The sequence below is a fragment of the Crocodylus siamensis genome, chromosome 2, assembly GCF_052110815.1.
Source record: "Crocodylus siamensis isolate JL-2025a chromosome 2, ASM5211081v1, whole genome shotgun sequence".
NCBI classification, from domain to species: domain Eukaryota; kingdom Metazoa; phylum Chordata; order Crocodylia; family Crocodylidae; genus Crocodylus; species Crocodylus siamensis.
The window spans coordinates 294,342,695-294,355,370 of NC_143396.1; the positions used below are offsets into that span (position 1 = coordinate 294,342,695).

Below are 12,676 nucleotides of genomic sequence, written 5' to 3' on the forward strand. Positions count from 1 at the left end.
TAAAAGGTGCAGTTTATCAAAATACTAAACTGAACTTTCATTTAAAACAAATTGAGTTCTTCAGTTTTTTTGTTCTTTCAGGTTAATATATTTTGGTGGTTATGGATGTAGGAAACACAATGAACTGAGTGACTGTTTTGATGTTCACGATGCATTTTGGGTAAGAGACCTGTGAAATGTGTTACTGTTTTAGAATGGTTAGTTCCTTTTGATTATTGAAGAATAATTGTTGCACTGCAGCCAATTGGTATGAGAGATTCTGCTTTCTCTTTAATTTGTCACTATGCATTTTCATCAATATTAATTTAGAATTTAATCTTCCATTTAAGATTGAAGTCACAGTTGTTTTTCCTACATATTGTAGGAACACAAGACTGCATTTTCCAAATAAAGGGACACAAATATTAAAGAAAATGGGGGATATTTTATTCCATTCTGAAATTTTCATTTAAAGAAAATTCTAGCATTGACTTCCTTGAATGTGAATATGGAACTTTAAATATAATCAAATATCTTCACTTATTTAATTATACACAATAAGCATCTTTATTTTAAGATGTCTGACTTACAGTATCCTAATTGGAACATGAATAAGCAGACTCTTTGTGTGTGAGCAACTGTTACTACTATTAACAAGAGCTAGATGAGCATTAAGAACAGGTCCCTTAAATCAGTGGTTCTCAACCTTTTTCATTCTGGGACCCATTTGCCAAGATCGATAACTTGTCCTGATCCACACCCCACTGGCGCTGCCAATGCCCAGCCCAAAGTCCCTTGCCAGAGCCCCTCACCCCCAAGCCACAGCCCCTTATTCCCCTCTGGGCCATGATGGTGCTCCTCACTCCCAATCCACAGTCCCCTGTGCCTGCCCAGCCGTGCCAGAGGACTTCCAGATACCCCATCCCCCTTGGGCTGGAGCATGAGTAGTGAATGCCCTATGTGTATGGGCACTGGCCCTATGCCAGGCATCCAGGCATGCAGCACCCCGCTGCAAAGAACCACCCTTGCCTCCTTCCCCTGCTGAAAGGTCAGGCACCTTCTCGCCAGTCCCCCTGCCCTTCTGCAGACCTGCATCTGGCCACCGTCTTCAGCACCTGCGCACACGCACCTTCCAGACAGCCCCCGGATTTCCATCCTCTGCTCCCCATACACTTATCTGTGCTCAGTGGCTGGGGCTGCTCCCATGACCTAGCCTCACTGTATGCTGGCCACATGCATCTGCCTTCGTAGATGCACGCACACCCACTGGCTCCAGTTGTCCCAAGAGACCCACTTTTGGGTTGTAGCCCACCAGCTGAGAAACACTGCCTTAAATCATATATTAGCATTAACCTGCAAGAAAATGTCTTACCAAGCAAGTAAACAATTTGATTATACTAAGTACATTCTGCTAAGGCTAGGGGCAGAAGCTATGCACAAACTGGCTTAAGTGATCAGGAACTGGTTTAAACCTGTAACAGAACTGAAGTTTAGTGCAGTTAAACTGCTTTCAAAATGGCCGAAACTGGTTTAAAGTAAACTTGGATGGATGTAATATCAGATTTAACTTATTTACATCAAACCGGTTTATGGAACTTCTTTCTCAGATCCTTTTCTATTTCAAGTTAACTCACAGCCCTGGGCTGCGTTCTCTGCTCCAGCACATGCACTCCCTGAGATCAGCTGTGCACCCCCTGGAAACACCAACAGCAAAACTGGAAGTGCCAGCAGAAGTGCCCCCTCAGACTTGGGAGGCACCAGTTGCCCAATGGGGGGAAAGGGTAAACCCACACTGTGGGCTTCTCCCCTGCCTGGGAGCCAGCCCCACTGGGCTTCTTCCCCCCACCCCTGTTGATGCAGGACAGGGTGTGGTTGGCTCTGCCTATTGCTTCGTCACATTGGCAACTCATATTCATCCTGGAGTCAATCATGACTCCAAGATCTCTTTCTGCCTCTGTGCTGCCGAGAGTGTCAGCCCCTAACTTATAACCATAATGCTGGTTCCCTCTCCCCAGGTGCAGCACTCTGCACTTGTCCGTGTTGAACCGCATCCTGTTCAGATCCGCCCACTTCTGTAACCTATCCAGGTCTGCCTGGATGCAGTCCCTGCCTGCCAGTGTATTCACTTTACCCCACAGCTTGGTGTCTTCAGCGAACTTGAACAGGGTGCTCTCCACACCCTCGTCCAGATGTTGAACAGCACCGGTCCAAGGACCGAGCCCTGGGGGACTCCACTGCCCACACCCTCCCAGGTCGACATCAACCCCTCCACCACCACCCTCTGGGTGCACCCCTGGAGACAGTTTGCTACCCAGGTGACTGTGCATTCATCAATGCCACAGTCCCTCAGCTTGCCCACCAGAACTGGGTGGGACACTGTGTTGGAGGCCTTCTGGAAGTCCAAGAAGAATTTCCTCATAATTCATTTACTTTCTTTTAACTTGTCATTTTTATGCCCAAAACTTTTTGACAAACCACAGGAAGTGTGAGATTTAAATTTAAAATTATATTTTAAAAATTTATTTAACTTTCCTGTTTCAGGAAGGGCAAATATACTGGGGATGGCACAATGATGTTCATGTCTTTGATACAACCACACAAACTTGGTTTCAGCCAACAATTAGAGTGAGTATTTTTGTAAATGCTTAATCATACTATACATAGTTTTGTAACTCTGCCACATATTGAACAATGACTGGACTTTAGAGTTTGGAAAATGTTAGTATTCCTTAGGCTAATAATATTGAAGTCCTTTTATCTTTTCCTTGTCTTACAACATAAGAACAAGGGAACATTCTACTAAAAGGTGGCAGATGCTAAACTGATAAAAGGAAATACCCGTATGAAAAAGTAATTGGACTGGGACTTATTGCCACAGGTGCTACATAGCATAGCAAAGATTCAAAGAGGGGTTGAATAATATATATATATATGAGTCTATTTGTACAGGCGTGTATATGTAGGGAACATTATGTTTAGCATAGGGGGAATATATACACTGAAGAATGAGTACTGTATATTTGCACTTGCTCTATTTTATATTTTTATTTCATTAAAGGTTTAGTGTTACAAAAGCTTCTCTAGCAAGCCTCTAGCAAACTGATGCTACTCACAGACTATTAGAAAGGTACCTGACATCCTGTGTATAAAAACATTTTTTACCTTGAACAATCTCTCAGTACAAAGAACGGTACAATGGAATGTAATTTTTTTAATATAAATCAACATTAGGATCATACAATAGCATAGAGCCTTATAAAATTCTGGGAGTGCTTAAGTTGCTTTTGTGTGGTGTTCTAACATTTTTATAAAACTAGATGTCGGAGGAAATGTATGTCTGAAAAGTAAGGCCCAGTCTTGCAATTTCTATTTCTTATTTACATGGGTCAAACTCTCAATGGTACCATCAACGGATACTACATAAAACTGTTAAGGATATAATTTCTAGTTCTGAACTGTCAGATGATGCTTTGCACCATAGAAAATCAGGCCCCCACAAGACTTATTCATCAGTGCTCTACCAGACTTAAATGAGGGAAAATTCAAGCAAGTCACTGGAATTTCACTGGCAGTAAGCTGGAATAATGTATTATATTGATAAATCAAGCCAAAAGAGAACAAAGTAAACACCAAAATGCATGGGAATTTAGTGTTAACATTTTTTTGCAGCATTTAATCTAAATGGAATCTTGGATGTTTCTTAGATTTCATAGACATCGAGATCGAGTTCAGCCCCCTGCCCAAAGGGCAGGAAGTCAGCTGGGGTCATAGGATCCCAGCAAGATAAGCATCCAATTTACTCTTGAAGGTGTTCAATGTAGGTGCTTGAACCACCTCCGCTGGCAGACTGTTCCAGACCTTGGGGGCTCGGACAGGAAAGAAATTCTTCCTTATGTCCAGCCTGAAACGGTCTTGCAGGAGTTTGTGACCGTTCGACCTTGTCGTCCCTTGGGGCTCTCTGGTGAACAGACGTTCCCCCAGATCCTGGTGGTCACCCCTGATAAACTTATAGGTGGCCATCAGCTCACCCCTGAGCCTATGCTTTTCCAGGCTAAAGAGTCCCGTGTCTCTCAGCCTATCATCTTAAGATCTGTTTTCCTGACCTCTGATCATGCGCGTGGCTCTCCTCTGGAATCTCTCAAGCTTCTCCACATTCTTTTTGAATTGTGGAGCCCAAAACTGGACGCAGTACTCCAGCTGCGGCCTCACTAAGGCCGAGTACAAGGGGAGAATGACATCCCGGGATTTGCTCGAGAAGCATCTATGGATGCAAGCCAGTGTTTTGGTCGCTCTATTAGCCGCAGCATTGCATTGCAGGCTCATGTTCATCTTGTGGTCAATGATGACCCCCAAGTCTCTTTCTTCTGTAATGCTAACCAACGTAGCACTGCCAAGCCTATAAGGGTGCTGCAGGTTTTTCCTCCCAAGGTGGAGAACCTTGCATTTTTCGGTGTTAAGCACCATCAGGGTCTCATCTGCCTATTTGCTGAGCTTGTCCAGATCAGCCTGGATCACCCGCCTATCTTCTGGCATGGATGCTTTGCCCCAAAGTTTGGTGTCATTGGCAAACTTGGCCAGTCGACTCCTGACTCCAATGTCCACATCGTTAATGAAGATGTTGAACAGTTTGGGTCCCAGGACAGAGCCTTGAGGGACCCCACTGGTCACAGGGCACCACGATGAGTGACTGCCATCAATAACAGCCCTCTGGGTCCGACCACGGAGCCAATTTCCCAGCCAGCGGATCGTGGTGGAGCCAAGGCCACAACTGGGCAGTTTGGCCAAGAGGTGATCATGGGATACCAGATCAAAAGCTTTTTTGAAGTCAAGATATATGACATCAACCTCTTCTCCCTTGTCCAGGTGATAGGTCACCTGGTTATAGAAGGAAATGAGATTGGTCAAACAAGACCTACCCGCAACAAACCCGTGCTGGCTATCCCTTAGGATGTTAGCCTGGGCCAGTCCATCAAGGATGGCCTCCTTAATAAACTTTTCTAGGATCTTCCCCAGGATAGAAGTCAGGCTGATGGGCCTGTAGTTAGCCGGATCCACTCTCCTCCCTTTCTTGAAGATCGGCACCACATTGGCCTTCTTCCAGTCTTCGGGCACTACACCAGAGCGCCAGGAGTTTTCAAAGATCCGTGCCAGGGGCTGGGCTATGACGCTCGCCAGCTCCTTGAGTACCCTGGGGTGCAGATTGTCAGGGCCAGCTGACTTGAAGGTATTCAGCTTCTCAAGGTGTTCCTTCACCAAAAATTTTGCAAATGTTTTGGAAAATGAAGTATATATTTCGGTCCTCTTTTTTGCAATTTATACCTGATTGATTGCAGCCTTAACTGGTACTGTACAGGGCAACATCTTCAAGTGTCTTTGCATCGTTTCTTTCAGGGTGGAGAGCCACCTCAGCCTCGAGCAGCTCATACATGTGCTGTGCTGGGAAATAAGGGTTATATCTTTGGAGGACGAGTACTGGTTAGTACCTATTTAATGAATAATTAATTTTTAGTAATGTAATGTGTTTGGCAGTTACTTATTGATAGCAGTTTATCTACATAGCACCAATAAAGCCCATAATGTCTGTGGTTCAAATCAGTATATTTGTGAGAGGTGTCCCTAGATGCCTTTTTTCCTCCATGTGCCCCACAAAGGGTAGTAGACATCTGTTCCCCATATTCAGGCTAGATGAAAGAGGCACAAATCTCCCTCCAAAATAAAAAGAGGGTGGATATTTGTTTGTTACCTGCCTCCACATTGGCCAGCTGAGGTGCCCTTTTTGGCACAATGTTTGGCATTATGTTTGGCATACAGCTGTAGCTAAATGTCAAGAGATTTCCATTTTTACATAATTATTTGCACATTGGTTAGCAAGTGCAGAGAAGAATCTAATCAAACATTTTTAGAGCAATGTTTTTAACATATGTTAGGGTAGTTTAACAAAACTAAAGTTGTTTTATCAAGCCCAAGATAAAACATTCACATAACAGATTATTATTGCATAAGTTTTTATTTTCAGCTGGTGGGTAAATGTCACACCAAAGAGAAACTCAAATCAATCAACATTTTACAGATAGCAGTGGTTAGTCACATTATCAGTTGAATACAGGACCCATGGGCTTTTAAGAAATATGACAATACATATGTTTTATAGAAAGTTTAAGGATACATAAACTGTTTAAAAACCTATATAGCCAGGCAAATGTTATATTACCACTGGTATTTCAACATAATAAACCACTGGTAGTATGATAAAAAAAATATTTAAAATACGATTTTTGATGTCACCTTCAAGCAAATGGTGGGTTGTTAATATTCCATATTAAAACAACTTTAAAGGCTTTTATATGGTCAGACTGTTTATTTTTTATATTTTAATTAAGACTTTGTTAGCAGGTGATAAATTTTAACAAATGTTTTAATTTTCTTTAATGCTATCTCTCCTAAACAACAAGGGAATTTATAGCACTATCCACATCTCTCTCTGACTCTCACACGCAGTCAGACACTATTGCAGAGTTACAATTTGGAGAAAATACTTAAAAAACATAATATTATATACAAATGATTTTGTTTTAAAAGACATTAAAGTCGCCAAACTAAGCTGTTCTCAGTTAGGAAACACTGAAAGTCAGCTAAGGAATCACTAATTGGGCACACTGAAAATATGAGTGAGAGAGGGTCCTGTGATTTGGAGATAAAGCTGCTGGCCTTAGGTAACTGCAAGTAATATAGAATGGTGCAGCATGTGACATTAGCAACATAGAGAGAGAGGACAGTCCTGATGTGCTTGCCTATGTCAGGGGCGGTCAGTTATTTTGAGCGAAGGGCCACTTACTGAGTTTTGGCAAACCATCGAGGGCCACGTGACAGGCAGCCAGATAAATATTAATTTTCTAAATTTTTTAGGGCCCCACATGCCAGGTAGAATTGTCTGGTGGGCTGTATCTGGCCCTTAGGCTGCATTTTGCCCACCCCTGCTCTACATAGACCAACAAGATTGGTTCTGGGTCTCAGTCTTTATCGTCAACATACTTAATTATCTGAGCCCAATGCATCTAAATATCTAACAAAAAATTGCCCAAACTTGGTAGTGAGACCAGCAGTATAACTGAATTCAAAAAAGGATTAGATCAATTTATGGAAGATAAGTCCATAAGAAGCTATTAAATATAGTAAGGATATGATCTCAGGCCTAGGACATTCTCAGAGCTATGGTTGATGGTACCTTGGAAAGCATGGCAGGAGGTATGGAGGTGATGGTGGATCACTCCATATCTACCATTTCTTTTATTCTTCCTCTAAAGCCTCTGTAACTTGTCACTACCAAAGATTGAGTTACTGAGCTAGGTGAACCTTTGGTCTGACCCAGTATGCCAATATGAATGAAGATCATGGTTGACAACTCTGCTTTTCAAACGACATGGACAGAGCCATCCCGAGGGGTGTGTGGGGCCTGGGGCATATCAGCTCATGCAGGGGGAGATGGGCGGGGGGTGAGTGGCCGGAGCCGGCAGAATTTGGTGGGGGGAAGCAGGGTGTGGCAGTGAGCGACTGGCGCCGGCAGCACTCGGCATTGGAGCCAGTGGTGCTTGGCAGTGGCGGGCATGGTGTGACCTATACTGCACTGACCGTGGGGCCCCCCCAAAGTGCAAGGCCCATGACGGTCACCCCAATTCGCCCCTGCTAGGCATGGCTCTGGCCACGGAATATTTTATCTTGAGAATAAGGATCATACTGTACTTTTCATAGCTGATCTGAGATCATAGAACCATCAAAACATTTCTAACTATATTCCAAGAGTAACCTGTATTTTTTTGATCCATCTCCTCTAACTTGATAAAACATCCTGTGAGTTTACAAATACAGTCTAAGGCAGAGGCTCTTTTAGCAATCAGAGAATTGCCAAGCATGTGGGTATAGTGGTTAATCATCCTAGCCTGCCTCAGTTGCTATCTGTGCTAATTGGTCCTTTCAGTTTCAAGGGTATTATTAGGCCAGGAGTCATGAGAATCAGTATACCTTACCTTAGGAAGATAAGTGTAGTTGAACACAGAACTTTTAAGTAATAGTTACAAAATTAATGAGCCACTAAAAGGTGATAGCAGGATGTTCCCCAATGAATTATCAAGAGTGCTTCCTGTTTTACCAATGGTTTATAAACAAATGAAATACCATCTGATGAAAGGTATTAAATACCCTTAATCACTTCCTATGATCTATGAATTTTCTACCAGAGTATTTTTTTTCCTTTTATGATGTCTGGACCTCTTATGTGCATAGCAGTATTGAGCTGCATATTTCCTAGCTTCTACAAAACTCAGAATGAACTAGGAATATAAGAAAGTAGGATCAGACATGACAAATTAAACATAACAGTTTTTAAATAACATAAATAGACCAAATTAAATTCATGTGTCCTGTTTACTATCTTTTAAATTTGATTTCTGTTACAGATACTCTGTTTTTTTCTTAAGACTTTACCCCTCTCTGTTGCCAAGCAACTTGGAGCCTTTTGTGGTGAATTAAGTTCAGCTGGCGAGTAGGGCGTTGTAAATCCCTTCCAATTACAGTTGCATCCCACTCTTGGTATGACTATCAGTGAAGTAGCTTTTAGCAGTACGGCACTGACTGCTTGTATAGTTTTTGTGTGTCTGAAAGAGAAGGAAGCAGTGGTCCCCAAAAGGACCCGCAAACTAAGATAACCGTGTGTAATGAAACAGATATTTTTATCATGCTTTAAAAACGTGCAAACTAAACTTAAAATGGCACCTACTTCAGCTGTCCCAATTCTTCTCACTTGAGAGAGAATTTATATATTGTAGCACAGTGTTGTTCCAGATAGTCTCCAGATCCATTACAAAATGTCTTACTCTCACTTTATTTCCTAGGAGGCAGAAGTCAGACTTACCAATTAGGTTAGAGTGGGAGCTGACTAATCCGTTTGAATTGCTTTGAGTTGTTGCAGGAAGGTTTCACCAGATTTTCTTCTAAGAGCAAAGAAACCAAAACATCCAGAAAAAGGAGATTCTTGTTATTTATTTATTTATTTTTGGATTCTAAATATTATCTGGTGACTGTTGCATAGTCTGAGGATATCGATTTTGTAGCAAAATTGCTGGAAACGCCCTTCTGACACAAAGGCAGCTAGCGACATCGATTTCCAGCACAGCATTTCTGAATGATCATCTGTCAGAAACACCTTGAAGACAACCAGAGGGATAGAGAAGCTACCAACTGGAAAGGCTTATAACAATGCCCAGGCAAGCAAATCTCACGTGCTGGAGGTTGCCTGTACTACATTTTATGGGCTAATTGAACCATACCTGTCCTATGGCTTTTCTGTGCCATTCCTTTTGGGCTAAAGCAGTCTTGTTCACTGAGTATCAGTTGTGCCTCACCTTCTTCTCACTCCATAAAACCCTTTGAGGGGGTAAGAGGCAAAGCAACCCAGCCATGACAAAACAAATAAGCAGTAAGGGGCCTCTTGGCCCCACTATTTATTACTGTTTTGCAGCTCCATTTAACAGTGTGAGTCAGTTCATATGGGACTCCGCCTTGTTTGCTCATAGGGTTCGTTGCCACATGGCTGCTTATTTAGCTCTGCTTGTTAGACTGTGGGAATCAGAAATACAAAAAAGGGTGCTCCCAACCCCTCATCCCTGGGCTGTCCACAGGCAGCTTCTGGTTCCTTAAGGCAAAAGAAAAGTTCAAGGAGCCCACTTGGGGACCATTTCAAAAGAGCATATAATTGTTTCTCTTATTTCTGTGTAACCACCTCTGCAGTTATTTCTATAATGCAGCAGCAGATCTATTTTTGTTTCATCCATGAAATCCTATTATCAATATTCACTCTGCCTTATGAATAAGGGGGAGGGGAGAATACACTCAGTAACTGGGCCTTGTGAGGTTACTGTACAACCAAGAAATGGAAAAGGAAAGGTAAAGGCATGAGTGAAGGACACTACAGCTTTTGACACAGTAGTCATTCCTCCATGGAGGAAACTTCTAAGCCTCATTTTCTCCAGTAAAATGCAAAGCAAGTTGTACAGGGACTCTCTTTTTCTCCTTTTCTTCTATTTTGCCATGATAGAAAATAATCTTTGCAGGATAAAGGCTCTACAAGGAACAATAAAGGTCCAAGAAGTGTGAAGATGATCCTTATAATCGTTTTCCTAAGAACAAGGGCAGCTTTTTCCCAACTTGGGGCTAGAGCTGGTAGAGGAAGAACCTCAGAATCAGTATTATTTGGAGGAATAATTTGAAACTGCTCTTGGGAGTATTATGTGGACTCTATTCTACCAGGAAGCATCTTAAGAATGAAATTGGAGGAAGTGAGAGAGAAGGGGCATTAGTTCACTCACAGGTAAATCTGCTATGATTTATGCTTTGAAAAATTAATGAAATTCTCATGTCTGGTCAATGAAATGTTTAATCTTTAATTAAAGAATATTGTAATAACAAAAGCAAAGTCATCTCAACAGCCCTTTATGCATCTGCTGACTTCATCGTATGCAAGATCAGTGCATGCATGGTCAGATTCCCTTTTGCCTACTCTTATCATTCAAGATCAGAAGTTATTCTGGAGTGGGAGCCTTCATTTAGAAAGATTTCTTTAATAGTAGCTGTTGTGGGAGATGCAACCTCTTTGAGATTTTTCAGCCTGAAATTCACAGTTAGAGCAGTGAGTTATAACTGTGTCAGCACCAGGTCTGCCTGGGACCATGGTGGAAAACCAGTTCCAAGGAAAATCAGGTACTGGTCACTCTTAAGTGTCCCAAGTAGCAGGCACTTTGGTCACTATAAATGGAGCTGCCATGGAACCCTTTTAAAATAAGTATGAACTCTGGGGAGGCCTTCTAGCTCAAAAGGACATGCAGACCTTATTACTGATCTTGGCACACTGATCCAGCTAAGAATTATAGTAAGGATACCTCACTAGCTGACTGAATACACCAAGTGGTATAAGAAACATAGGAGATGTTTCAGGAAAATACTCTGCATTTTGCCAAGCACTTGATTATAGCCTGGGTTTGTGTGATATGGTTCCTTAAATGGTGGAGTAAATGGCAATAAATGTTGAAGAGCTTTATCAGTGCTGCATTAGAAGACTGAATCTTAGGACAGATATATAGTCTGCATGCATTTGGGATCAAGTGTAACCTATAACTGGGGTATTAAAATACCCCACTTCTTCCATGCAAAAGAAAGACTAGAATATGAATACAGTATAGAAATATAGTTTTGCTTCCATCTGGGGTTGTTGATTCACCAAGGAACAAGAAGGCTTCCCCATACCCTTTCTAGTATCTAAGCCAGAGGAACGATTAAACAGGAGCTCTTGAACAGACTCCTTTGAAAATCATAGTTTAGAATGGGGATTCTAAATTCCAGCATAACAGCTGTTTCCATGTTTATTATATTAGTATTTGATCTAAGTAACCTCTACCCATGTATTATATGAACTTCCCAGAAGGAATAGTTCAACTTCACTTACAACAGATAGCGCCTGTTTGCCTGAAAGTGTTTTCCAAAATTTTAGTTAACATTACGTTTTCCTTGGACACAACAGAGTTTATGTATACTTATGCTAAAATGACAGCATGCTTCTGAAAAAGCACTGCAGTGAGATTTTAGTCTGGAAAAACATGGTATGTCAACTCTGTCAAGAACCAGATTGATGCCATGCGGTCATTATTACTTCTGGGGACCTTTAGAGGTATCTACCTCCACAGCAGATTATACCTATCAGAGGAGAAAATTCAGAAACCAGTGGTCACAAAGAGCAGTGTCATTTGTGCTCTAGTTAAATTTCTCAGAGTTCACTTCTTGGATAAGAACAGATGTCTGGCCATAACATTCTGTTGTGAGATTACACATCTTCAGAAACATGTTAATTTCTTGAGCTCAGAGTATTCAACCCTTGGTACCATTGTCTTGTTAAGGTACAGAAAAGTTACCATATTTTGGAATTGGGGAAGGTTGGTTGAGAAAATCTATGCCAGTATCAACACCAGTGAAGTTCACTGAAGGAATGATTTTGTCCAAAATTAAATAATAGAACATGATATCAGTGGGCTTCAACACCTGAATAATAACTTTTATCAGAATGGAGGAAGGAACTAGGTAATCAGCCTGACTATGATAATAAATCTCTTTGTTCCAGCAGAAAAATGAAGGAAAGAAAGAAATCTGTATTCACAAACACTGACAGGGAGGAGATAAATATCAACCCAGCTGATTGAGAAAGTAAAGGATCAATCTGGGATAAAGGCATCTACAGCCTAAGATCTCTCATTTGACTACCTCCCTGTCATTGCGCCTGTAGCCCCCTTCCTCCTCCCCTCCACGGCAAACGGTTCCCCAATTTATAGTCTCTGTGTATAAATTAAAAAGCTGTAGCTACAGTAGTGGCCAAAAGAATTACAGTTTTTCTGTTCACAGCCAGGCAGTTCAGCCCCCTGGGCTGCTGTGCAGTTCTTGGGGCAGTGCTGGTTGCCATAGTATTGTGGCTATTTCTGCAACACCCGCCTCAACAAAAGTGGCTTTCATGGCTGCTGTGCTGGTTGCCCCCCTCAGTTGCACTACTGTTCACAACCATTCTCCAAGACAGTGTAAGTGAATGGGAGGACCCAGATTTCCTCAGTAGGTCCTGGTTCTTTAATTCCTTCTGATGGCATCTGCTATACAGCTCTGTCTG

The 12,676-nt window shown here is 41.9% G+C and overlaps 1 protein-coding gene across 2 annotated transcripts in view; it reads left to right on the plus strand.

Moving 5' to 3' along the window:
• KLHDC1 (kelch domain containing 1) overlaps positions 1–12,676 on the plus strand; it is a 56,693-nt gene that overhangs the window by 14,245 nt on the left and 29,772 nt on the right. For both annotated transcript variants that reach the window (XM_090034440.1, XM_090034439.1), the window contains exons 5-7: positions 82–160; positions 2,521–2,604; positions 5,371–5,454. In XM_090034440.1, the coding sequence (XP_089890566.1) occupies positions 82–160; positions 2,521–2,604; positions 5,371–5,454 (247 nt within the window). The remainder of the gene's footprint in view (positions 1–81; positions 161–2,520; positions 2,605–5,370; positions 5,455–12,676) is intronic.